Source organism: Coturnix japonica, chromosome 3 (assembly GCF_054131305.1).
Source record: "Coturnix japonica strain WE chromosome 3, WE-NBRP24, whole genome shotgun sequence".
Taxonomy (NCBI): Eukaryota; Metazoa; Chordata; class Aves; order Galliformes; family Phasianidae; genus Coturnix; species Coturnix japonica.
The window spans coordinates 53191186-53219118 of NC_140665.1; the positions used below are offsets into that span (position 1 = coordinate 53191186).

Here is a 27933-nt window from a genome sequence, read left to right on the forward strand (position 1 = left end):
TTTAAGTAAAAAAAGAACACACTTTATTTATCTACAAGGCAGTACATTGTCATATAAAAAATTAAGTGCAGGTGAAGCTGCACCAAATGCTATTAAGGCAGCAAATTCAAAGGCTGTTATTAAAAGAAAAAAAAACAAAAAACAAAAAACAAACAAACAAAGAGGACAATAAAAATAAAATCAGTGTTTTGCCATATCGATAAAGATTTGGTATGGCAGTACGAAGAACCATATATTTTTAAGAACCTGATTCGGTACATTAAGACCCAAGGTAGGGAACGATTAGCTAAGACATGGAACAAAACAGACAACACGAACGAGACAGTGTTCTCCCAAACATATGAAGGTGCAATACATGCTGATAGGAACCAGTGTGAAAAAAAACCACACATTGAGACAATAACAAATAAGAAATAATAATAATAAAAAAAAATCTCCCAGGAACAGTGTTCAAAAGTATTGCTTATAAAAAAAAAAAAAAAGGGAAAAAATATAACTGATGTAAAAAAATATTAAAATAAAACAGTCTGAAATGCTAGTGCATAGTCAATTAGCTAACATCAACGTTTGTTTCCTTTCCACATAAAGCTCTACTGCTCCTTTTACACTAGCAGCATGTCTACACGCTAAGGTCTTTAGCAGCAAAACACAGTATTCATTTGGCATTTACAAAATTAAATTACTGAATAAAAATATAATTTTTCTTATAAATCTATGTTTCATACAGTAATATTTTTTTAAAGCAAGCTAATTAACCCCCCTCCCCACCCCAACCCCTGACAAAACAGAAACACACAACGTATAATGATCTAGAACCATAAACAGAATGAAAGAGTATTTCGAGAGGAATGGATGTCTGAGTGTTCACGAACTGGATCAGTTTTCCCCCTTTGCACAGACTAGCGTGTGTAGTAATGCTTTTTTACTTCAGTATTTGACACCAATGCATTTTGTTAAGTGATTTAAAATACATCTGTTTGAGTACCTGCTCTGTTATTATAAAAACATAAAAAAGAAACGAACAAACCCCCACCCCTGGATAGCACATCACTGAAATGACAATACTGGTGTATCACGTCTGCTTGATCTCAGAAAGTACAAAAAAAATTGCCTGTACTGTAAGTAAGTCTGCACTTAAGATCATTAATTACCAATTAAAACTTAGTACCTAATAATTTAGGCAAGTATCGTTCATTCACTCAGAAACAACAAAAAAAATTCTCTTAAGTTGGGTGAAATCCAACAAGAATATATATGCTCAGTGACTAAATGCACTTCGTGCTCTCCCAACTGTTGTACCACAACAAAGATAGGCTCGTCTCCCATTCACAAAAAGTCCTCGTTCAGAGGAACAGGGACTTCCCAGCGAACGAGGAGTGTTTGCCAACCATAATGCTTCTCCGGAGAAGTCCATCGGCCCTTTTCACATCACCAGAGTCCGGGTTGGGAACGCAGCCATGTACTTGCGTGCCTGGTCGGTCAGGGCCATCTGATCCTCGGTCTTCCCGCAAGACGCCGACTCCCAAGCATTGTTCAGATGCTATGTTGGAAACAAGCAGAAAGATTTGGGGTGGATGTCAAGGTCTGTGGGCCCTCGGCTGCAAACCCGCCATTAGGTGTTGAGCAAGCCTGCAGCGGGGTATTTGTGCCAACTCCAAAGAAAGGGACTCCTCAACATGACAGGAAAAAATCTCCATCCCTGCTTCTAAGCTCATGACCACAGGGGTGGGCAACCAGACCACCCACACAACTTGACACACCAGCAGAGCCAGGATTCAACGTCTCTCAAGTTCCCACTCGCAGTTTATTCTCTCTAAGTCCATATTAAGGACCCTGACAGCCCGAGCACAGCAAGCAAACGGCTCTGTGCATAAAGCTGCTTTCACCTGCGTGCAGCAATTAGCATGTGCCTGTGAGCGGAGCTCCTCTGGCAAGAGAGGAGATGTGGGGGGACCCTTGGCAGAAGCAGCATTTTAATTATCAAGAAAGCCATTTCACTTCTTGTGGTATTTATGGAGGTTAGAGACACCATTTAGTATAATGTTAAACTGAGATAAACATATCTGCACAGAAGGCTGTGCACAGTGTGTTTATTTACTCCCTACACATACAAGATGTTTCTCATTGCCTTGAGCTATAAACAGTAATGAAATTTCAAAGCTTCTGGAACTTACCAGTATTACACACACACACACACACACACACACACACTCATATACGTGTATTGTTTTTGTGCTTCAACTCTTTCAATTACTCAGTTTATTTGTTTTTCCACATTGAGATATTCACTAAACCCTAAATAAAAACCAGATCATTAGATACAGACAGCTAAGCACAAACCTTGAATTCCAAAAAGGTACACAACTGCTCTCAAGAAAGCTGCCTGCCAGCAAGAGGCTCACAAGGTCCCTCAAGATCCACCAAGAAACGCAAAGCAGGAGAAAACCTTTCTTGCTTTCCTCTACTTTCAGCAAGGTTCAGTTAAAGATCTACATCACTCAGTGAGATGCCTTCCCAACACTTAGGGCACAAAGCGAAGTGTCCTTACTGAACTGCAAACTAACCACTAAGAGCAGAAGCACCCCAAGGTGCCCTTGGTTCTTTATGCTGCTCCTTCTAATTGCTAACTGTGCAAGAGAATCCTTAAACTATCCTCTTGAAGAATACTCTTTTAGATTGAAAACAGTGTTATCCAAGGCACATGTACAGTCAGAAGGCAGCATAGGAAATGCAGATAAATTTCATTACGGGCCCTAATCAGGGCACTGCTATACAGGGACTGAGGCTCCCTGCTCTGGAAGGCTTGCAGCCTAAAAGGGATAAAAGCAGTGAATAGTCTGTGTGACCACAGTGGGGACATGCAGGAAAGTCCTCCAGGATTCCCCAGCCATAGCTCTCTCTTCTCTGCAGACAAGTTAGAAACGTTTTCTCTGCTACTGTGATGCCTTTCTGCAGGCTGACCTCCTGCTCAGTTTCAGTAGGAGTTCCCTGTGTAAAGGAGAACAAGGTCCAGCCTCAGACCATTAGTTTCTGCAGCTTTCTGTGGGAAACCTGCATCTGTGAACAAATACTCAGTTACCTCCTACAAGAGTGGTTCAGCCTGAGTGGGCTGTGCACCTTGTGCTGTGAGCCTTGGGTGCACACTGCAGCCAAAAGCAGGTGTGACACAGTTTTTGCACGCGACATGCCACAGATTCTTTTATGCTTTGGTTAAACTGCTCCCAAGGTAACTTGTTCAAAGGTGCCTACATCAGCTGCAGCCTCCTACTGATCCTCAGAGGGACTGGGGCACCTGCAAATACTTATCCCTGCTATTTTAGAGGCATATGCATCAGGGACCAAAGCAATCATTGGTGCAATGCCATCAGTTTTGCTTAGAAGTCAGGTATGGTCTGTCCATCTCAAAAGCAATGGGTAGCTCCAAAATATCCATCATTTTGAGGCAGAGAAATATACGCTCATTCAGTAATTCCCTGTGACCTTTCAAAGCTTCAAAGTAACTGGCTGAGAAAAGTTAGAGCGGCAGAACACTAGGTAACTGTAAATATGTAAGGGAAAGCCCATCCATCACTGTATGCCAGCTGTTAAAAAATAGAAGCAACTTCAGGCAAGTAGTGTCCCGATTTCATTAATTACATTTCATTGTTAGTACCTACACTGAGCTCTTTGTATTAACAGCCATGTGTTTAGGAAAGAAAAAAACCAAAATCCTCATCCCATATCTCCCACATCTCAGCAGGCTGCTGCACGTCACTCCTTCCACCTGAAGCCTGCTCCCTGCTCAGCCTATGCCAGAGGCGTAGCATACGCCGCATGAGCTGCAGCCCCCCGCCCTCCCCTTAGAGCCAGCTGTCCCCATGCCCTGGGGGAGCAGGGTCCCCAGCACAAGTCTGCCCCAAACTGCTTACTCAAGCTCTCCTGGAGAGACAGCACAGGACAGTTCACCCTACTGAATTTCGACCCTGGTAGTACTTTCCCAGAAATTCATTACGCTGCTGTTGGTTTTTTTTTTTTCCCTTCTCTCTTGGGACAATTTACCATATAAACATACAGTTTACATTGAGTTCTCATTGGAGATGGTGAGAACTTGGCAAATACGGACAAATTTGACCCATAGTAGCATATTCACTACAGCAGCGTATTTCAATTTTACCCTAGGGAATTCGGGTAACATTTACAGTAGGTATTTTTAATCAACTTTTCCCGTCTGAAGCCTTGGCTCTGAGCAGTGAGCACATAACAAAGCACAATGCTCTGCCTTGCCAGCCCTGCCGCATGGCACTGGAGGCACGTGTGAAAGTCATCTGAAGGCGAGAGATTCGACTGCTGCTCTTGGCACAGAGTTCTGGGTCCCATGACCGATGCACAGCATGTTGCCTGGGCTGAACACCCGCAGCTAATGGATCGCTTAGCAAAAAGGGAAAGCAAAACTAGAGGCTGAGAAGCACGGTGCTTCCTTCCATGCCAGAATCTCAGTGAGTATTGACAGGGCTCTGCTACTGGAGAGCGCCACTGCCCTGCTGACAGCAGCATTTAGAGGACTTATGAAAAGAGAGAAGACCCGGGCAAACAGCTTGGGGTACGTGGGAAAACAGCACAGAAACAAAATCAAAACTCTCCTTGTGGAAAATGCTCACCATGTCTTCCCTATTGCTCAGCAAATCAACAGATGAAATGCGAAAGCTTTGTAATTAGAAGCCAAAAGGCTTGACCCCAAACCCATTGACACTGACTGGCATGCTTTCATTGATTCAGTGGATTCATTCCACTTCAATTCAGCCGTCTAAGAGTGGGGTGTTCCTCCTGGCACTGAAATGCTTAGCCAGTGGGGAAAGAACAAGACTTCCATGGTATGATTCATTCCACACATGTCTCATTGGCTCAAAGAGCAGGACACTACTCTTAACTTTGCTGTTTATTAAAAGAATTTAAGCCTTTTCTGCCAGTATTTCCACAGCTGCATTTCTCTCTTCCATGCATAGCAACTCCTTAAGCTACAGGTGGGACTCGTGAAGAAGCAGCTATGTTACTGTGAGTTCCCATAGCACAAAATCACAGACCTCCAGTTAATTCCAGCGGTGTCATTCTTACTACTTCCCAGCATATCCTTCTTCTGGCAGCGGGACTACCTCGTTTATCCTGCAAGGTGCCCTTGGGCAGTTGTGAGCAGCAGTACACAGGCTGTTTACCTGGGATATGCAGAACTTGAAATAAAAACTTGGACCATCTAGAGAAAACAGAACCATAAGGAAAGAAAACCCCATGGAAAGGTGCTCTTTGAACTTTAACTAAAATAGCTGAAGTCTTTTCAACATTTAGAAAGTTTAGACTACCAGAAGGTATCTCAGCTTCTTTCCCTATTGCAAAAAGCTGGCCTTCTGGACAGATAATCTGTAGCACATGCCAAAGAAAAGGCGGCTTAGAACAGAAACAGAGAATTCTTCCCTTTGCAGTGAAACAATCAATGACAAAGCTCGAAACAAAGCACTTCTCTTGCAGTGTGGTAAGATATCATGTAGAATAAATTGGTTTTCTACTCCATGAGGATGGAGAACCAAAGGAAGCCCTCCTAGATCAGTTGACTACTCCAGTCCTCTACTCCATTCGAGAGGCCCAAGCACTATTCCCACTCCTCTGAGGCATGGGATGGTCTTTTCCTACATTCTGAGGTTTCTGCCCATTTCCAGAATTACAGCTTGCTACAAATGTGAGAATAGGATGGCCCAGCAACCCAGCCTTTATTATAAGCCTGACAGCAATGCTAGCAGAGCTATTTGGTGTCACTTTTAAGAGCTTAACTCTGAAGGCTTTAATCAGACAAAACCCATGTGCAAGATGTATGAGCTTTCTAAGATTAATGGGAGAGATATGGAAATGGCCTGCGAACCTGCAACTCACATTAGGATATTCAGCACCTTACTAATTGTGACCTTAAGTAATTTTATTTCATTCATAACATTGTTGCAAATGGCTGATAGCCAAACGGTGGCTTTTCTGCAACAGCTCTGCAGCTTCTCAAAGCTGAGAGACCATCACCTGCTCTGTGCAGCTACACCTTCTGAGCTGCTCACAACCTAAATTCTACTTCTCTGGGAGGAAAATATGCAATGGCTGACCTGTACTCCCCAACCACCCTTTGCTTCTCTCACCTACGCAAAGCACGGAGCTTGCACAGAACATGACAGAAAGGATAACACCCATGGAGGAGAACCTCAGGGCTACTACTCTTTCCAGTGAAAATCTTAAAACTCCCAGGACTTGAGCACAGCGCATTTCCCCCTTCCCCCTTGATTAACCAGAGAAAGGAATAAGACCATGAGATTCTCTTGCTCCACAAGAGTCACAGAGAAAAGAAAGGCTCCTCCTGAAATGTGCAGATGAAGGAGAGTGGGCTGCCTTGCCTGTAAGCACTGCCTTACAACAAGCTGCAAATAAAATTCCACATTTCTTTTTTCAACTGAGAAAAATGACGTTAATGACAGCTCATGATCACGAAAAGGTTAACCAAGTAACTGTTTTAAAATCCTTTAGACTTACTCTTTAAAGAAAAGGGTTACATAAACCGCTGAAAGTCAGGAAATTCGAGCTGAAACGTGTCAGTCTGTGGTTAAAAAATGGAAAGTGACAGGAGCTAAGGGTTTAAGAACATTCTCTTTAGCTTGCAGGTCTTTTACCCTGCGTTGTTTCCTTTGTTAGTGGGGGAAGAAGATATCAAAGCAGCTCTATTTTCTTAAAAGGTTCCATTTCATGGTGTCTTTTGATAGCCCGCAGGGTTAGGTGGATGGCCTATGATTTAGCCTACTTTTCTAACTGTTAAAATGTCTATGTTAGGATAGTTTGTATTGTGTACTGCTACTTGTGTCACTGGCTACAGAACATAATGTGCAATAAAACCTAACTTTCAGATGGGAAAAGCCTGGAACATCGTTTTTATATAACCCCTTATTTGGTGCAATTGGAGTGAACTCAGTATAGATCTCCAGTCTGCCTCAATAAGGGCTTCAGGCATTATCCCAAAATCTTAACCCTTGAAGAAGTCCCCAATGAAGCCAAGATCTCTCTGCAGTGAGACTGAGGACAGTCTGAGTGACAAAAATGTAGAACTCTGGCTGTAGCCAACTCCACCAATATAAAGCAAAAGTATTTGAGATTCATGCAAATACACTGAAAGACCAGTTCCACCCTAAGACAACACACTGGGATGGTGACACATCTCCTGTTCCTGCCACCAAAAGAACACCCCATACACAACCACAAGATTTGCCGTGCAGGACAAAAGTGTTGGCTGAATCTTCGTACTTTACAAAAAAAAAAAACCCTACATACAGATGCTATTACATCTGGCATTTTATGAAGAGGGAAACAAACAAGACCAAAGCCCAAGTTCCTCTAATGTTTTCTTCTCTTGCACTAGTGCAAAACTGATAGCACCCTATTCCCAGTGTTGTTATATCCAGCTACCTGTCCTTGCATGCCAAAAGCTGTGACACACTGTTCCTCCCAAGCTGATGGTGAATCATGATGTATTCATCAGGAACTATTTACCAACTTGTGCATGACCAGCTGTACATCCCAATGCAGTCAGAAATATCCTGAAGAGTTTGCTTGGAACGTTTATAATAACCAGACTCTTTGGTGAGTTTGTGGCCAGACACGTGCCTTTTTCTTTGAGTGCATGCAGTGCAGGTTACTAAAGCAATGAAAAATACTGCAGACTTATAAACATACCACTTCCCTCTTACATGAGTTTAAGGGTTTTTTTTTAAATTGACTTTTAGGAACAAAACATATTAAAAGCATAATAGTGATGGTGGGGGAGGGGGTGGACTGGGGAGAAAGTGTAACTCACGCTCTCTACTCTCTCTCTCTCTCTCTTTTCCCTCTCCATGCGCACAGCCCAAGGTGGAAAGAGTGCTATAATTCTAACTTGGACTGCAGTCAATGAGAATTTGCTTAAGACAGAAACGTTGGATCAGACCCAAAGTATTAACAACAGCAGTGTAAACACACAGAGACACAATTATATTTCACCCTGAAGAGTTCTCTAGTGTTTCATTTCTACCTGCACAGAATCAGTGGATTTAATCCGATATTAGTAGGTGTCCGTGTGTGTGTATGCCTATCTATATGTGGGCAACACAATAGGTTATGAATCAGAATGTGTTGAACAATAACGTGCTACCATCTGATCACGTGCAAAATGCAACAAGTTAAAAATGAAGCACAAATGCAAATGTTTTCAACTGCTTTGCACTCGTAAGACAGGCCATGTCCTCACTATGGGTGAATGGGGAAAAGCATTAGGGGCACAGCAGCATTAAATCCCTTCTGGCATGCATCAGACCCAGACTGTAGCTCCTTCCAGCACTGTACAGCACCAAATACCCCTCTGATGTGAGAAAAACCAAGCCTTACAGGAGAGGAAGCAGATGCTCCCTCCTAGCCATGGCACTAAGTCCAGCACAGACAGCACAGTGAGGGGCAAATGATACAGCAGTTATAAAATGCCTGTGTTTCATTCTACATAAACTGTCTATGCTACAGACACAGCCACTTCTAGCCTCATTTTTCTTTACATTTCAGCTGCAATGCTCAATGTTTCCTCATCAGTAAAGAGAGCTACTTTGCCTTTATACTGGTACACCAAGAAGCTGAAACTAAGTTTTCATTTTGAGGCTTTTTACAACTGCTTTGTCTTTTGGTTCAACACTTCTCAAGCACTGAGATGAGATGAGATGGAAAGCTCTTAACTCAGTTCCTACTCAAGGAAAAGTCCTCTTTATCCAAACAGTAAGAATATCTGACTTTTAACATACAAAACTAAAGGCTTTTCCTGACCAAGGAGTAAAGAATGGGATCCAGAACAGCCCACAACCTGACTTGTGTAAACTTCCTGACCAAAATCAGCGTAAGGTAGGAGAGAAGGTTAAACAAGTTCTTTCATTTACAGCAGCTTGTTAAGGAAGTACTTTTAGATAGCAGGAAACATAACATCGTTATGCCCAAGATCAAAAGTTCCTACTTTACATGCACCTTAGATGCTGCATTTTTATTACAAGCAGGGCACAAGCAACTACCATGTAACAAAACAACCCACATCACTACCAAAATGTTGGCTACCTCAACATTTTGCCCTAAGCTTACTAAGGAGTGCAGAGTATGGCCTCTCAGTGTGCCCTGAAACGTGTCCCCAAAGTGGGAGCCATGAGATGGTTCAAATTCAGTGCTCTAATAACCACCTCTGAGCTTGAGTAGCAAGGATGTACTACTGATGTTTGAAATGCAAAAATGGGGCTGTGTGTGAAGTTTTAGTAGCTTACATTATAGTGCCAAGCTAGAGATGTCTGATGCAAATCCTGTTTTGTTCATTCTTTTTTTATTTTAAGTAACCCTTTATGTAAATTCTGGAGAGAAGGAAGAAAATAAAGGATTAGCCACGTGGACTGTCTGAAAGTCAGGAACTGTAGAGTTAGTTACGGTTTCCCTTCTGACATGACTCACTCTGGAGAATGACTTTCTCCCAACCCACCCATGTGGAGAAGGGATAAAAAAATCACTTATTCACCTGCCTCAGAAACAAAGGTTTATGAAAAGATAATTAATCACTATCTACACCGCATTTTGTTCTCTGAAAGATGTGTGAGGGCCCAATCTAAAGCCCACACAAATTGTCACAAAAGACTGCTAAGGATTTTGGTGGGCTTTGGATCAGGCCTGATGAAATAGTAGTTTATGTATTTGAAAATATAGCAATACGTATTTGTTGTTAACACCTGGAACAACCACAGCTACCCAAAATCCAGCCTGACAACTGGCTGACATTAAAACAGTCACACGTTTAATTCCGCTCAGGTGCCCCAGGACGTCCAAGGAGTACTAAGGAAGCACTTGCAGACCACTGCTCACATCTCCACCTCCGGTGCATCAGCAGTGCAGGCACTTGGGGACAGACCCCAGCTCCATGTCATGGCAGCACAGCATTGGCTTGCAGCTGGCCAGGAGCGCTGGCTGAACCTGCACTGGCACAGCTGGGCTGCCCAGGTCTCTTCTCCCAACCCAGGCTGACTGACAAGCTCTGGCCAATGCCGTACTATCAATATAAATACATACAAAGTGTATGTTTTGTTACCTGCAGTGGGCTAGCTAGTGGCCGGTTCCTAGGTATGCCAAATGTCTTGTGGAAACTGCCCTCCTCTTCCGACGCTGGCATCTTTAAAATTGAGCTGGTAAGAAGATTCTGAACAAGGAAAGGAAAAATAAGTAAATGTTTTCAGGTTTTTAAGAAAACCACCTGAATTTGAATGTACTAAAAGCAAACTCAGCCTGACTGCAAAGCAATCAGTGCTGGGTACTGCCACAAACGCAGTACTCAGTCTTAAACTCTCAAGTGCAAGAGAAAGAGCAACACAGAACAACCTTGGTGAGGTACAGACCCACGCATAAGCCAGGCCTCCTCTGCACAAAACAAAGCAGAGCCTCTCTTTCTCTTAACAGTTTTAACTCTGCAGCCCAATCATTTCTATACACAGGTGCAGTTGTTCTCCAAGAGCACAATCTTTGCAAAGACTAAAGGCTGTGACTGCAACTTCAGCTGCCTTCTATGGGCATCACAGCAACCTAATTAAGAGCAGGACTGTGATTATTGTGTGTTTAATACAGGAAAACAATATAGAGGTAATGAATAGTGCCTACTTGTGAGGAAGGTCAAACACAAAAAGAAACCTCTCTTGCTTTTAATAACTTAACAGATGTAAAACAAAATAATCATTTGGCGGTGTGAAAACATGCACTTACTGGCACATCTTCCATGGTAGATGCATGTGTAAAGAGCTGAGTGTTCAGGTTTTCCCCTTCCCAGTGGTTTGAGCAAAAAAAATTTCCAGCTTTATCTGTAGGAGACTCTACCTGAAAGCAGGAAAGGCACCATGATAAAACCCAGCATCTAACTGACCAGAGAGAGATCAATCTGTCAGTTGTTTAACAAATTGAACAAATATTCTTCACAGCTGTGCACAATGCACATTTACAGTGCTTTCTTTCACCACAACCTCACTCTTTGTTGAAAATGATGTTCAAGGTTCTCAAAAAAATGCCCTAATATAACTTTGAATACTTGCACTCAGTGTTCTGTCAGTATTCAAGAGTTTCATCCTCTAAAAAGGACCGAGAATATATGTATTTTTAGAATTTTAGTGACAAAGTAATATAATGCAACATCCCCAAATGTTCAGGTTTCTAAGTCACTCCATGTAGCTTGGTCCCCGTGGGGTTCTTCTATAGTCTTCACCAGTATTAGAAAGATTCAATCCAAATTCCTGTCTAATTTTTTTTCTTTTTAAGTTTCAAATGAAAACTGCATTAGAACAGCCCAAGCAAACCCCTGCTGAAAACAGCAGAAAGACTTCTATGGAAATCAATGGGAGATGAATTAGACATGCCTAGTACACTGTATAGAACTGACAGTAAGATCTTGGGGCTCACATGAAAGAAAAACAGACACAGCTCTTTAATAGAATAGGTATTGGTCTAAGTTTCTCAGCAAAGAGGGCTGAATTAAATTGCCTCAGGTAAGTTTGTGATTTACCTCTTGTTTGATTTTCTTCAGCAAAGGGGGTCCACTTTCATGTAGCCCTGCCACTATTGCAGATTCCTCCGACTCCTGCTTGATAACGTCCTGCAGATCTTCTACAAGATGAGTCGGAGTTTGAGGCTGAAAGGAAGAAATATTACACGCGAGTCCCAGAACATCCCTCTACACTAATATAAAAAGCAACTTTTATCATTGTTTCCTTCTTACCAGCATCTTCAAAGGACCATATTTGATTTCCTGAGCTGCAAGTGCGTTTTTGAATGGAGTGGGTGTTCTTGGAGAGCTCTCTAATATCGACCTCTTGATTGCGGGAGTTCTGAAACTTTAGAAAGAGGAGAAAAACTTTAAAGGAACTGGATAGAAATATTAACAACTTACAAAAAACATATGCTTAAAGCAATCATTGTGGTGAGATTTTGACAAATATTTTGCTTCAACCATATAATCCATTTTGCTCTTCTGGAAGAACGTCTATTTAACTTGAATAGGGTGAAACGGCTTTATTTAAAAAACAAAAACAAAAGAAACAGATGAGTCTATGTGCATGGTAAAAGCCTTCTTCTGCAGTTGTAAAGTGGAAGTTTCATTCCAGACTAAGAAAAATCGGAATGCTTTAGCACATGACTCTGCAGGAAGCACACGGTTACCCAGAACTTTGGGTGCGTGCAAACCTGAATCAAAATAAACTCTCATGAACCTGGCAAGGCAGTGTGACAAAAACACTTACACATGATTTTCCTTCTGAGTTTTGAAAGTCTGGTCCCTGTGGAATGGGGTGGTAACAGCCATCTTATGGCCACACACTGGTGTGGAGGTTAATGCGGGGTTATCCAGGTTCGGATTTTCGTGATTGGACGATGTGTTTAAGAACTGTAGGCAGGAAAAGAAGAAAATCAGCAGGACCATCTAAATTGTGACGCCAACTTCTTCATCTGACTTTAATGAACAGAAGAAAACATAAGTTATTTCCTTCTCACTGCCATAAGTGACTCTCTTGTCCCTACCATATGGGTAGGTGCGTGTGGAGTACCTGACTATGTGGAAAAAATATATTCTGCAAACTGTCTGATTGGAGCATTCAGGAAGTAAGGACTGACATCTCTATTGTGGGAAATCACAAACAAGATGACACTCCATTCCAAACAGATACCGTCTCTACCACTTAAACATCTGATATAGATTTTCCGCAAACAGATTGTAATTAATATCGAGAGCTTGAGGTAAGAAACAAGAGAAGATGAGTAGAGGATGTTTCAAGAAGAAACCCATTGGAAATCGGGTTTCCACAGTTCCATACATTTTTATTAGGGGAATCTAAATACTTCTGAAGCAGTAAATAAGGCAGCTATGACAGGAAAATAAATTTCTTATCATCTCTCTCAAAACAAAGTGCTCCGTTTTCACAACATAAAATGAAATTCACTGCCTACGATGGGTGTGTGGAGTGTTTTCAGCTGACTGAAAAGGAGGTGGAGGCAACAGTTTGGAGAAAATTGCTTCTCCACGAGTTCCACTTGACAGCCAAAAATACAGCTTCCATTTCTAGTATCTATAAATCTGTGAGTGTACTGGTATCCTTCATTTGGACACTGATTCACCAGGTTACCTGCTGCACTTCACTTGTACCAGATTAGAAAAAAACACAGTATGTATGACAACACGGATTTTACTGGACAAGTGATATATGATTAAAATACCTAACGCATAATTGGAGATATGGTAGGAGATCATTATCTGCCATCTATACATACTCTTCATGAAACAGCATTTCTCTGACTTTAACATCAAATCAAGGCAAAAACAACAGAAACAGACAAACCAAAACAAAACACCTTTAAATAGTGCTGCAGCTGTGAAACAAAGCAACAGTGCACAGGAATTTCAAAGTGCACACCAGGTAATTGTAAGAGTCTGATTTTCTCTTCATTCCTCTTCCACTCCGCCCCACAATTAGAATTTTCTAGTTGTTGCCAGTTTGTCTCACAACCCGAATGCTATTTAAACGCAGTTTGGGGTTTTCTAGGTCAGTGAATCATACTGTAAGTGGACAGTGATGGAAAGTATTACCAATGATCAGAAATGTTTAAATCTAGTAGCTGAAGGAGTTAACAGTGTGAGCAAAGCAAGCGATTGCAATCCCCTCCAAAGTAAAAACCCAAATCAAAAAGAAAAACCCAAGCTCCACAGATGAATTTGAAAGAAGAAAATCAACAGTTAGCTTGCAGATGATCTACACTCAGCAGCAAGGACTAGGAGTAGTGACGAGATTCAAACATGGAGTGAAATCAACAAGTGCAACGGTAATTAGTCATTTGTTCCAAAGGATTAGTTTCTAAATTGTTAACACTGCAGTGACTTTTGAGAATTAGTAACATCTGTGCAGAAGTCATCATCTACCTGCGAGGGAGAGAAGGGCAGGCTTTTGACAGGGGAGTGCTTAGAAGTTGAGCTGCTGCCGTCAGCCAGTCCCAAGGTGCTACTGGGGCCACTGGCTAAGGGGCTGACATGCCCTCTCCTTTTGCGAAGGACCCACGGAGCCGCACTGCCCTGCGAGGCAGACAAGGACTTTGGTGAGCCAGGAGGGCCCTGACTTGACATGGTTTTGCTCAGGTTTGAGATGGGGTGTCCTGGAGGTCCACAAGCACTGGCCCCTCCATGCTGCAGCTGCACGGCTCTGCCTGAGGTAGCTTTGACAGCCAGAATGTCTGCGTCTTCAAAGAATTCAAAACTGCTGAGATCACCCCATGATGAAGGATCCTGAAACAACGTGGGAGGCACGGAGCCATAAGACAGTATATGGTGCCACCTCATGAAAGTGCAGCGCTAGGATACAAAGCTTTCCCAATTCAATTCTGCTTGATTGTTTTTATTTGAGTACTGATACTCGGATCTCTTATTTGTGTTTTCAGTCTACATGTCAAGCATATCAAGCTGGCACCCTAGCAGTGTTGGTGGCAAGCGAAGTCCTAAAGAAACAGTCAAATGATGTCCTTACTATTGGTTAGTCCAGCATTTTTTGTGCAGAACAAAGACAGAAAATCATTAGGAAAAAAAACAAAAACATGTGCCTTGGACTCCCAACCAAGACTGGTCTCCTCTGAGCCAGCACAATTGCTCTGGAAATGCAAAAGGGTATGTAGCACTGCATGAAGCTGACCCCTCTGCTGCTGAAGCAGAGTGCTACCAGCAAACATATTTGACTGTGCCACTCCTGTTACACACAGTACTCCAGAGATCATGATGGTAAGAGGCCATGTCAGTGTCACTCAGCTACCTGGAAGTTAAAATCAGTGTCTCCGGTTCTCCACATACACTAGGGCAAACCCCTTTTGCTCTAGGAAGCAGCAATTGATGCTTCAATGGGAAATTTTAGAAAACAATGCAGACACATGATCGGCCACATGTAAACCTACAGCATGTGTCACTTCCAATCTAAGAAAGTATTGTTTCACTACTTAAAATCTTCCATTGTGTCTCTGCTTTTAGTAGGGAGATGCAGCACGGTAAGAGACTGTTTCATACTTGTAATGTGTCGTTCACTAAGAATCACACTCCCATACCAAGATGCAGCAGGAAAGGGAGACACGCACAAAGAGCAAACACTTCCACACTCAGGGGCTTCACTTACGAGCAGCCAGGTGTTGTTATTTTGGAAGCTAAGCTTCGGATCTTGTAGCAATTAGAAGTTACTCAGAAAAAAAAAAACAACACAGCAACAATAGTTTTAGGATGGTCCCAGTTCCTCTCCCCTTACTCCTTGACCACACACAAATGCACCTGAGGTGACAGTTCTACTTACGGAGTCTATTAACTGGAGTGTTTCTGCAAATTCTAAGAGATTCTTAACATTATCCAGGATGTTGCTCTGGTGAACAATCATGCACCGTGCGGGGGACGCACTTTCCTCAGGTAAGCAACCATGATCCACTGGCGGAGATGGAGTACAGTGGTGGTGTTCCCCCAAACAGGAAACAGGTGCATTGTCACCACTGGTCCTGGTATTGTCAGCAACCGTGGTGCTGTGCCAGCCGGGGTAGTTTGCTGTGTGGTTCTGTGTCTAAAGGAAGAAGCAAAAAAAAGGAAAGGAGAGGGGGGGAAAAAGGCAGAAGGAACTTAGCAATGAAATTGCATAAGGTGTCAGATGCCACTGGAGGAAAGATAAAAGTAGTTGCATCATCATCTAAAAACTTATGCCTACGAAACAATTGTCAAGATGTTTCCTTTCATCAGTGCAAGACCTTGTTTTAAGTAATATCAGCATTGTGTTTGTTATCCCAAAGTTGCCTCATAATTCACTTCCAGGATTATAAATGTGTATCGTGACTAATAGGGTATCAATTTGTACTGCATTATTCCAAAGGTTCAACAAGTGTCTGCAAGTCACTTTCTGCGAGAAGCAAGAAACGGCAGGGTTTCCCTAGTGAGCACTCAGCACTGTAGAAGGCTATAGGGTTTAGAGTTAGAGTTGCTTTTGTTTGCTTATCTCCTTCTCTTCTTCTGTCCCTGTCTAACGCTACAGCTTACACCAATGCAATGAAGAGGCTGTCAAATCAACGTGGTTAGGAAAGCAGAAGAACAAATTAACAGAAGTTTCTTTCCAGTGTGATCATGCAACAGAAGAAATTGCAAAACATTAACTAAAGTTAAAAAGTGGCCAAACTAACGTATCGTGCATGCAGTTGACTTTACTATTAATTTAAATATTACCCAAAAAAAAAAAAGAAAAATAATAATAATAAATAAAAAGAATCTGCTGGCTATCACCTATCTTCCAAAACGATTTGTGGACTCTTGGCTTTGGTGATGGTGTTAGGTAACTAAGTGAGGGTTTACACATATTAACATCCAATGGCACGTACAATGAAGTGTAAGAATTCAGTAATAGCCAGCACTTGTTCCACACATGCAGTTATGAAGGATCTACCATTATTTGGAGAAGTAAAATGAACTGTCAAACATGCACCAAGTCTGAAGCTTATAAAACACAGCTGAAGAAAAGAATACAACAGAGAAGAAAAATCTAATGTATAGGCACTACATTTTCATCACATGAACCATTGCACACTTTCAAAAATGCAGATCCCGTTGATTTAAGATCTGAGGGATTTTTCATTTTAGAGCAATTGTCACGTTTCCAACATGATGTAATGTTACAGAGCCCAGCCCTGCTCCCACTTTGCAAAGTAAAATACCTGCAAATTGAACTTTTTTTATCACGGAATTTACAAAGCAGATACAGAGTATGCATGTGCTATGTTTCATCCTTTTAAAACGGAAATATAGAGCCTCGATTAGTATCAAAGGCAAAGGGGGAGTAAAAAGTTAAAAAGACAAGCACTGGGGTAACGCTGCTATCCCTCCATCCAAGCACACAGTGACAATCTTACTGGTAATGCCTGCTGCCCTTTCAGTTCATTCTCAGTCGACATTAGTAGCAACTCTAATTCCTTTATTCGTTTTTCTTTCTCAGGGTCTTCATCATTATAGTGTCTCTGAAATTAAGAGTTAAGGGAAAAGAAAAGATAAAGGTCTGATAGGATGTAGCAACTAAAATGCTATGGCTTGCCGTTCTGTGGTTATAATAGCCAAATTAGTCTCAAAAGATGAAACAAAAGTCAACTGTGTTTTCCACTATCAAAGTCCCTGCTGAATTTCAGTTCAGACATTTGAAATGGAGAAAGCAAAATCTATCACGCCAGAAGACAACTACTGTGTGTTAAATTCACTTCAGAAAAAGCAATTATTAGCCAGGTCAGAACTCCCCCACCTTCCCCATTTTTCTCTTTTTGCACATATTATATTAAAATGTTTCCTTAAGGTAAGACATCTGCATTTTGACTTAGCAAAGGTTTAACAAATTGTCTCTGAAATGATGTTCAAATTATCTACCTGAATAGCTGCAGCAGCTGGCTGAGGAACATTGACAATATTTACATGCAGTGCTACTGGATATGGGATCTGACCAGGGACCTAGGCCAAAAAGCAAAAGAGACTAAAAGTTATTACTTCTAGCATGTCACCTGCCTACATTGTGAATCTGCTTTAAAAACACATTTGCTTTTACGTGCTTAATATTATCAAGAAAAATCCCCAAACATTTACAAGCAAAACGAACAGCTTTTAGAACATGACAGTGAGTGCTACAGAGAGAGAAAGGAAATTTATAAACAGAGGGTGTATCCCTCCTGATGAGAAAAATAAATAATTTGTAGATGCATTTGTAAGATGTTTCTAAATTGAAGCAAAATAAGCCATTTTTTTATCATCTAAAACTACACTGTAAGCATTTAAAGCAGAGGCTTGTTTCATTATTGCCAATAGGCGTGGAATCAGATTAAAACACTACTGTTTACTTGGTTCTGACAGGGAACCCGTACACAAAGTACGGCCAAAACAAATGCGGAAGATTTTGAGACAGAACAGAGAATTCAACTCGTTTTTAAGGTCTCTGTATTCACCACTATAAGAAATAGCACTCAAAACATTTCCAGTGGTTACAAGATGCTAAAAATGCTGAACCTGACTCCACCTGTATGCCAGCAGTTGACTTGAAGCACGCATATACCCACCACTGCTTAAGTCAAAGCTATCCTCACCTGACCCCAAACACATATCAGTTCTCCACGAATGGGAAAAAACCTTCATTTTGCTGGAAATCAGCTGAATTGCACCCACCCAGCCCACAAAGGGAAACAAAATTGAAAAGTGCTTTCGGGAGCTTACGTTTTGTGGCTCAGTGATGTGATAGTAGGGGTAGTCACTGCCCAGTGGGGCTTGACCGGCCCCGGGGAGCGGGCCTGCAGGTGAGTTATGGGCAAAGGTCATCAGGTGGCTGCTTTTCTGGAAGCTGGTGGCTGCTGAGGGCAGGCCGGCTTTGGAGGACTCCTGCAGATAGCCCTCCTGCTCAACCTTCCGGCGCATGGTGGAATTCCAGTGGTTCTTGATAGCGTTATCAGTCCTGCAACAGAAATGTGTACGTCTGAGGGATGTTATAAGTGAGGCTAACAGGCAGGACGATGCTGTTAGCATTTGTTTGAACCCTGAACAGTTCTCTGATCTCCCCCTGGCCCTGGCCTTTAAAGACGTTACTCTTGACCTCTCAGGAAAGATGCCCACTGTAAAAGGGAGGGGAAAAGACAACTGAGCTACTGTAGATAATATATGCTATCTGAAGCACTAAGCCTGAAGTTCTGAAGTACTCAAACTGTAAGCAGTGAATACCTTCAGCTTCACCTCATTCCCATGAGGTGAGGTGACAGTGAGCCCAACACTTCTCTGAGGTTCCCCTGAAGACTACCAGCACCACCTTTGCAAGCCTTACTGTTTTATTATGACTTACTGCTGAAAGAAAGGCTATGGAGCACAGCTGTCAAAAGACCAGCTTCCAAGCAACTTTCCAGCTGACCACCTAGGCAGGCAATGAGAGCATTTTGCTCTGCACACAAACCCAGTAGACAACACTGTTGTCGTGGTTCTTTGCCGCAAAAAAGTGAGGTTCAAACTCTCAAAATCATGGGTCAGATAAAGTAAAGTCTGTGAGGTTGTATACAGTCAGCAACAGTCCCTCTGCTTGAAGAAAGGAATCGTCCCCTCAGGATATTGTTGAAATTAATATCAGCAATGTGCGGAGGCTACAGAGAAACTTTCCAAGTGGTAACTGCTTTCTTGCCTTCTTTTAGAAGATGGAAGCAGCTTATGGAATGCCCACTTGAAACTACATCAGGACTGAAGATGCTTCAACAAGAAACGGGAATAAAAATGGGAACAGAAAACCCTCCTTTGCTTACAGTAGTTGCTCAATACACTTTACGTTGAGTCACTTCTACTGTAGAGTGAGTAAGACTCCAAATGCCTAAAAGTATATGTAACTTGTGCATGTGCTTTCAATGAGACAAGTATTTCCAGGACTGCAGCCTGAGGAAGTCAGTTTCTCCAATTTTATATGAAGATTCATATGTGGATTATAAATAAAAACTTCTGGATGATTCATGAGCAATGACAAATACTGAAGCAGCCTTCTCCTAAATCATTCCAAGGCAACATCCTGGATTTCACTTTGCAGGTACACTCTTGGCTGAGTATAAACTAAGTTCCACTTTCAAGTCTGGCTCTTCACTGTTAAATTAATTTAAATTGTGTCAATTACTGAACGTACATTCAGGAAACTCACACAGTCTTGCTCTACTTACTGCTTTTTTTTTGTCTATGGCAAACATTAAAAGCATGTAAAAATGTCGTGCGGTTCCATGTACTGACCAAACAGCACAGTTTCCCACTGAGACAAAAGCACATTGATGTCATTGGCTTGCCAGGTTTTGATTCCGAAATTTTCTATTTATAATGCAAAGGCTGAAAAAGCCTGCTCGGACCTACAGCTTTTCCCTTTGTTCCTATTTAAGAGCAGAAAGTATATATCATTACCGTCCAGGCAGCAACTTTGCAATTTCTGCCCATCTGTTTCCCAGTCTCTTGTGTGCCTGGTAAATAATTCTATCTTCCTCTTCTGTCCAGGAGGTTTTCTTCACTTCTGGATTCAGATGGTTGTGCCACCTCTCCCTGCACTGTTTTCCAATCCTTCCCTTCAAGTGCTTAGCAATGACCGACCAGCGCTTTGGACCGTATTTCTGCACGAGTTCTATTACCTTCAAAGAAGGACATAAAAACTGCCTGTATTTAATGATGCATAATGAATCAATGAAAGTTTTACTGCAGCGGAGAAGTATTTTCAATGACATTTTTCAAAATTGCTATAGAAAACCTAACACAAAACTAAGGTTCCCTGTTTCCCATTTATACTTTTACCCAAAAGAAAAAAACATCTCATAACAGTTAAGATATTTCTAGTCTGCATTTCTACATTACAGCACTATAAAGCAAAATTAAACAGTTTACATAAAATACTTAGAAATAATAAGCATTGATAAGGCAGGATCAGTGCTGCCTCAGGCCACGTTACAGTTAAAACCACTCAGCTCTCTGGAAATTTTGCCCCAGTACATGAAATCTGCTATTAAGGTATTAATTAAATGGAAAGGAAAACTGATTACCCTTTGATCCTCCTCTTTAGTCCATGGACCTTTGATAAGTTCTGGGTTTAATACTTTCTGCCACCGGTGCTGGCACTGAACATCTGTCCGATTCTAATGAAATATAAAATACACAAGTAGATTATTCTTTGAAAAAGATGAATGCAGAGCGATAACTCTCTTATCTATGTGCCTCCAGCATATTTCACTGCCAACTACGATTATTAAGAGAAAAGGGAGTCATATAATAGGTCGGAGAAGAAGGTGCCCAACTCTCTTTTGCTCAATGGAACTATTTCTATAGTTTCTGCAGTTATGACTGTATTGCCCAAACTACACAACCTCAATCTTCCATCCTCTGGCACAATAGCCGCTGGGCTTCTGCTACAGCTGTAATGCTCACAAAACAATTCTCTTCAAAACCACTCACCCAGAATTCACCAAATCTACTTTTTTTCTTTGCGCTGAGACATTTTGTTTCAGCTTTAGGTTGACCTTTGATCACGTAACACTCCCTACCCCCCCATTTTAGTCTGTTTGATGTTTCCTAACCCTCTCTGAGAAGTGAAAGGAAAATTAAGGCAAGGGTTTCACAGTGTTCTAACCAAACTTCTGAGGTCTCCAGATGTGGAGGCTTTATATCTCCCGCAAAAAAGTAACTACAGAAACCACTCCCCTTTCCCTTACTTGGAAACCTCTGATAAAGAGTTGTCACTGGAATTGGAAACAGAAACTAATGTCCACCTACAGGAAGGAAACTGGCAATGACTTTCCAGTCTTCTGTGCCATTTTGCTCCACAAGTTTCTTCAGTTTCTCATCCTGAATCATTAAAAATAAACAAATAAAATAATTAATACCACAATCTCTTATGATGCAAATGAAAGGTACCCAAAATTAAGTTGCCCACTTCTAGCTCTGTATGTAGCTATTACTTTCATTGGGTTGTGCCTTGACAGTAAGAGGAGGTGGTCGGTGGTCTTCTTGTATTTTTAATTGCCCAGATCAAGAGGCTTTTCTTCTCCCATGGATTTTGGTAGGTTCTTTACAGTGCTGTAGGAGAAAGGCTGATTTTTTTCTGTGCTCTCATATGACCCCCATTTTTACTGCTCCCAGCAGTGTAACTGTTACTCTGTTACTGGATTTACAGGAGTGCTTGGACATTTTTGATGCCAGTCATAACAGCAAACAATGACACTGTGGCACCCAGCTGTCTGGGGACCTCTGGAAATCACAGCCTTAAGCTTTGAATGTCTTGCAAGTAATGGGAGTTCCAGTAATTTGTTCATTGCCGCCCTGCGTATAGTGAAAGCACAATAAAATTAATGCTCCTGATGGCTGTGAGGGAGTTTTGCATGCTTGCAACAACAAGAAACTTAGCCCAGTATTTTTAATGATAAGGCCAGAAATACAGACCCTAGAGACAAAAGAAAGCAATATCATGTATTGGGAAAGATCAAGATAGGGGAACTCAAAAGAACTGCCCCAGGAGATAGGAAGGGAGCAACGATCCTCACTGGTACCTCCCAGGGCAATCCTGGTCCATGTGACATGGAAGAGGCCACTGGGCCATGCAGCCATCCTGGACACATTACCACCACAGCCACTGCTGTAACAGCAGGCTGTGGCTTAAACAATAAAAAGTGCTTGCAAAAGGTGACCTGTCTCTGTTTATATATCAATATACATTGTCAGAGAGGAGAAAGTCAAAACACAACTCAGTAACTGTGTTAATGCATTTCACAATGAGCACAAGCCACGGGACATCCACTTGGCAAAGGAGCCTGATACCAGAATTTATCTGGAAAGTCAGCACAAGGGTGTTGTGACTAAGGCATATTCTGGCCATCAGAGGCAAAACACAGCTCAGATGCTCAGTTTTGGTACCGCTGGGTTTCTTTCTTCCAGCTTTTAATTTATTTGGGATATCACAATGCTGCAATTAAAGTGCCAATTTCAAATGGCACAAAAGGACTGCAGCAGTTTGTGCCACAGTTGTTTGCTGCTGTGGGACACGGAGCACACGTCAGCTCGCTCATAGCAACCGCTCTCAAACACAAAGAGGCAGCGGGAAGCGCCTGGCGCTGCCACAGGTGACTCTCAGTCTGCTTCTCCAACAGGGATTACAGAAGCTCAAATATCTGGAAGGCAGACTGTGGTGGACATTAAAAAAATGGTGTTGATAGATCTGATTTAGAAGAAACCAGGAATCTTCAAAGAGAAGTAAAACACTGCATGTAACTAATGAGCCAAAACCATCTTTATTCTCAGCGCTGCCACTGAAGTTGGCTCTACACTCTCCCTCTGACTTCCCCAATGCAGGAGATGACCAAATGGGTGATTACCTCTTCACGGGTCCATCTGGTTTTCCCTAGGTGACGTTTCCCAGCCTTAGGAAGCAGGCCATCGTAATCGTGGTCATACATCTCCACATCATCTTCATCATCATCGCTGCTGTAAATGCTGCAGCAGGAAACACAGCGAGACGCAGAGCAGAACGTGAGGACTGGAGCTACTTAATTACACAGCACACAGAAAACACACAATCTTTACAAAGGTTACACAGATAAAAGTTTTAAAACTTGCACAACGAGATTTTGCTCCGCATTCTGTTGTTCTACTATTCTGAACTGGTTCTGCTGTTTTTGGTATCCACAGATACAAGCAAAGGGCTGGCAGCCTCCTGGCTGCCATGCATGTTCGGACCTGCTCACACTGTTAGATCGGTGGTGAATTACACATCTGGCAAACTTTCAGCCAATGGGGGTTTTGAATTGGAACACAATGTTTGGGACAATAAAGAGAACTGGAGGCTGTGGCCATTGCACAAGTGCACGCTCACGATCTTTAACTCGTGCCACACGTTCTGAACAATGTTAGTGCTTTGGTATGGCCAATAGGACAGGTAGCTGCACGGCTCCCAAAAGAGATATATGAATACAAAAGGCTCACCCATAGTAGCCTTGTTTGAGCCCATGTTTACAGGCCTTGTGTGTGAAGGCAGAAGTTTGTAGAATGAAGTGAAGCCAGTGAATGGCAGCGTAATGTGGACAAGCATACAAAGTATCCTGCAACCAACCAATGAAGCACTGAGCCACTTCGCACTGCCCATTTTGCTACCTCAAGGCTTTATGCCCTCTACTCCATTTCTAAATACCTCATATTGTTTTTGACACACTGCCGCTCACCTCCTTCATGACTAAGGGATTTCCCCAGAGGCTACCAAAGGGTGAAAAGGGCTCTCACCACTCTCACAAACAGCCCTTCACTCCAAGCAAACCAGGACAGCTTTGCAACCAGGGCTGCCTTTCTGTTGGGAAACACTATATTTCCAACTTCTGCGCTAGGAACAGCACTTATGACACTCTGGCAGAGATGAAACCCACAGTGCTCAAAGAGAAACAGCGTTACATTATGAGATGAACAACTGTGCTCTATCTGATGGCACGGAGCTACGGGATGTTAAGGGATGACTCAGGCATTCATATAAAGTCATTTTGTAACAAGGCAATCCACTACACCCTAATCCCCAAACACTGTTTATCCCGTTTTCCTGTTTTCAAGAGACCAAGTTTTAAATGAAGCTGCAGCAAAGGCGCAGACACCTCCAACGCGGGCTGTTGAGCACGCACCCTTTAAAGCACACGGCGTTAATCGCGTTTGCAGCCTCGCTTTGTGCCCCGCAACACGCAGGACTCTCCCCACCACCTGCTCCCATGTGTGTGACCCGGTGTCGCGGCGGCCACTCGGCGCCCGGGTCACGCACGGACGGCGCCGTCGGCAGCAGGGGCGGGCAGAGCTCGGGCTCCCGTCTGCCGCCACCGCTGCCCTTCCTCTGCGGCTCCAACGAGTTTGGCAGAGGGAAGAAGCGCATCCCTGGCTCGGCGGCCAGACGGGACCGGGCTGACGGGGAGCCCCGTGCGCTCCCCGCGTCCTCCAGCGGGACAGAACCCCGCGCCCTCGGGATACTCGGTGCACCCACAACTTTCCCCGGGGCAGGGGCTGAAGGCTGGAGCCGAAGCGGAGCCGGGCTCTCTCTCAGAGCAACCGGCTCATCGTCGGGGGGAGGAGGGGGGGGGGAGAGAGAGAGAAGAAGGGGGAGAAAAAAAGAGGGGGTGGAGAGGAAATGACTCGCTTCTGCCGCTACCGCGATTGAAGGAATTCGGGCAGCGGAGCCCCGCGGGCACAGCCCCCTCCCGCTCCGCGCCGCGCCCCGCGGGGTTGGCGGCAGCCCGCGCTCCGCTCCCGCCGGCACGGCCGCTCCTGGCGGCGGCCACTCGAGTCCCTGCGGGAGGCGCCCGCGAGGCGCCCGGCCCGGCAGCGGCAGGCGGGGTGATTCAGAGCGGCACCCCGCGCTCCGCCCGCCGCCCCGCGCCCGCTGCCACGCCGAGAGCCCCTTCTAGGGAGCGGCCGGACGGGGCAGACAGGCGGACGGGCGAGGAGCGGCAAGAGAGCGCCTCGCTCCGCTGTCACGGCGCAGCGGGAGGGGAGGGGATAGGGGAGGATGCAAAGAGAAAGAGAAAAAAGCTTCCACGTGTCCGACCCGCCGTCCGCCGCTAATTAGACAACTGCCCCGCGCCAAGTGCCCCCCCGGCAGCTAAGCGGCGAACGCGACCACACGGTTCTTACTGCCGCCCGTTCCGTCCCGTCCGGCCCCGGCTCGGGCGCGGTGACAGCTCCGTGGAGCGCAGCCCGCGACCGCCGTGTGTGCGGGCAGAGCCCAACATCACGGCGCGTAGCCGCACCCGCGGGACAGAGCTACGCAGCGGCTGCTAAATAAAGTGGGGAAAGAAAAAAAGTAGAAGGAAAAAAAGAAAAAAAAATAGTAAAAAATAAAAGAAATTAAAAAAGAAAGGAAAAAGAAAAAGGAAAGAATAAGAAAAAGAGAGCCCAGCCCAGAGCCCGCCGCCCACCTGCCGTCACGGCCCGCCGGCAATGAATGAATGAATGGGACGGGACGCGCTGCCCGCCGCCTCGACAGCTCCCGGCGGGCAGCCCCGGCAGAGCGGGCAGCGGGCAGCGCTCCCTGCGGAGCGGCAGAGCGGGGCGCCCGGTGCGTCCCCTCGGGGCGAGGGACGGCGCGGAGCCGGGGCGGCTCGGGCAAAGACGGGGGCGGCCGCTCCGGGAGAGCTCTTGTCCCTTAGCCCCGTGTGACAGCGCGGACCCCCCGCCCCGTTACCTGTGCCGGGGTCTCCGGGCCATCCTCGCGGCGGCCGCTGGGGGAAGAGGGACGGGGGAGCCCGCGCCCGCCGCCGCTCCCTGCTGCCGGGCTGCGCCCAGGCGCTCCGCCGCCGCGCAGCGAAGTGCCGAGGAGCCGCGGGAGGAGGAGGAGGAAACAGGTTGAGATTAAAGAGTAAACTCTGTAAACAGAGATGCCATCAAACAAAGGGCTTTTGGACACTCCCCCTCCCGCCAAATCTGGCGCCCCTGCAGTGCGCAGGCGCCGAGCGGCGGCCCCGTGCCGCGGCGGCGGGGCGCTGGGCGGGCGGAGCGGGGCAGAGCGGGGCACGGAGCCCGGCACCCCTCCCTCGCCCCGCCGCAATCCCCCCATCCCCCCGCGGGGTGAAGGCCGTCGGGAAGCGGCCGTCGGGAGCGGGGAGTCGGGCCCCTCCGGCGTGGAGAAGTGCCGCGTTTCGGACACCTCCGCCGGGCGCCCCGCGCCTCCCGCCCCTTCGGTGTCGCTCCCCGGGTGCACCTGCTGCGGGCACGGAGCGCTTTGCTTTGCTTTGTGTTGGGCTTTGGGGCGTTGCGGTAACGCGGGGATTTTGGCGATAGTTCCCCGCGGGGATGTGCCCGGGAGCGGCGGCCGGTGTCCGATCGGCACCAGAGAACACGTTTTTTTTTTGGTTGTTTTTTTTTTTGCTACAGAAATGAGTCAGGACGTGAAAAAAATGGCGAAACGCTCCGAGTTCCCAGGCTCCGCGCCGCACTTTGTAAAACTGGGGCCGTGCAGCCCTAACACCGCGCTCGCCCTTTCCTCAAAGGCTCCGAATCATCAATGAGCCCCGGCGGGGCGGGGCGGGACGGGGCGGAGCGGTGCCTCCCGCCGCGGGGCCGCGGGCGCTCCCGGGGGTGGCGGCGCCAACGCGCGGGGTCCCGGCGGGACGAGCCCGATGTTCCCCGGGCGGAGCGGGACGGAGCCGGGCGAGGGCGCAGCGCCGCAGCCCCCGGGGCCGCCACCTCGACGCGCTCCCAGCCCCGCGGGGCCGCCGACATACGGCTCTAAGTGGGTCTGATGCACCTGGGCACCGTGCGCGGTGCGCTGTAAGATGCCGCTTTCCTACAAGTAACGGGGATGATAACTACAGCCCCGTTAGGGGCCGGTCCCGCATCCTCCGCTGTTAACTAGAGCCAGCGGTGCTGCCCCGCTCCGTGCTGCTTGGCACACAGAGGCCCACAGTACAGCGCAGTGCAGCCGTAAGGCCGGGCCGGGACAGCCCGGTCTGCTGCTCGGAGCAGGCGCTATTGATTTTGTGAGCGAAATTACGCGTCTGGAGGAGATGGTGCAATTGACCGTAGCTTCCCACGTAGGTACAAGCTGAGCGGTGCGAGGTTATCCCTACCTGCTGCTGTGGGAACTGTCTTTCTGTGCTAGTTTTTGTAAATAAGTTCCGAACAAATGTGCGGAAGAACTTCTTTACAGTGAGGGTGACGGAGCACTGGAACAGGCTGCCCAGGGAGGTGGTGGAGTCTCCTTCTCTGGAGATATTCAAGACCCGCCTGGACGCCTACCTGTGTGATGTGGTGTAGGGAGCCTGCTTTGGCAGGGGGGTTGGACTCGATGATCTCTAGAGGTCCCTTCCAACCCCTACAATTCTGTGATTCTGTGTGTAATATTTCGATGCGAACTGAGACAAATCCAACACCTTCCCCATTTGAATGCAAATTCGCCGAATAAATGCAAAGAATGTCCATTATTGCTCTCAAGAGAACAGTTAGGATGCCCAGTTTTCTTCTGAAGGTTTTATGTGAGACCACATTTTTACCCCACTGACTGAATAAATGCCTTCCCCCCCCCCCCCTTCCCGAAATGAAGAGGGAAATTACACCATCGCTCCAGGTTTGCAGATTGGTCTTCTTCAAGTCCGTATGTATGGAGCCCCCTGAAATCAGGCAGACATATACACAGGCTCCTCTGGTGCTGCTTCATTTTTGAAGTTCAGCTAAAATTGAGCCACGACCCTCCTTTTTTATTTCCTTTTCTGAGTGTGTGCAGCCCGAGGCAATTGAGATGTAAGGGTTCTTTCTGGTAGACCTTTGCCAAAGCTCCAAAGAACAAGAATCCCCCTTCTGCATGTGCTGTGTGCAGGGTATGTGCA

The 27933-nt window shown here is 45.2% G+C and overlaps 1 protein-coding gene across 6 annotated transcripts; it reads right to left on the minus strand.

Moving 5' to 3' along the window:
* Positions 1 to 26048, minus strand: MYB (MYB proto-oncogene, transcription factor). 6 transcript variants are annotated; one of them, XM_015858441.3, is made up of 16 exons: positions 25794 to 25996; positions 22960 to 23077; positions 21365 to 21436; positions 20638 to 20730; positions 20012 to 20232; positions 18314 to 18548; positions 17480 to 17560; positions 16978 to 17082; positions 15390 to 15647; positions 13988 to 14137; positions 12318 to 12460; positions 11798 to 11912; positions 11585 to 11710; positions 10795 to 10905; positions 10130 to 10237; positions 1 to 1540 (listed from the first exon to the last, which is right to left on the minus strand). In XM_015858441.3, the coding sequence occupies exons 1-16, from the start codon at positions 25814 to 25816 to the stop codon at positions 1424 to 1426; spliced, it is 2076 nt and encodes a 691-aa protein (XP_015713927.2). In that variant the 5' UTR covers positions 25817 to 25996; the 3' UTR covers positions 1 to 1423. The 6 variants fall into 6 exon arrangements, with proteins under 6 accessions (XP_015713927.2, XP_015713924.2, XP_015713928.2 ...); XM_015858438.3 differs by having other exon boundaries at positions 13988 to 14347; XM_015858442.3 differs by lacking the exon at positions 13988 to 14137 and having other exon boundaries at positions 25794 to 26047.
* Between the last annotated feature and the right edge of the window lie 1885 nt (positions 26049 to 27933).

Coding starts and splice junctions, on each gene's coding strand:
- MYB (XM_015858438.3), bottom strand. CDS start 25,816: ATGGCCCGGAGACCCCGGCACAG. Junction 20,233..20,637: donor CTAAAGAGGAGGATCAAAGG/GTAATCAGTTTT, acceptor CCTTCTTTGAAG/GTAATAGAACTCGTGCAGAA. Junction 17,083..17,479: donor CAGCTGCTGCAGCTATTCAG/GTAGATAATTTG, acceptor TCTTAATTTCAG/AGACACTATAATGATGAAGA.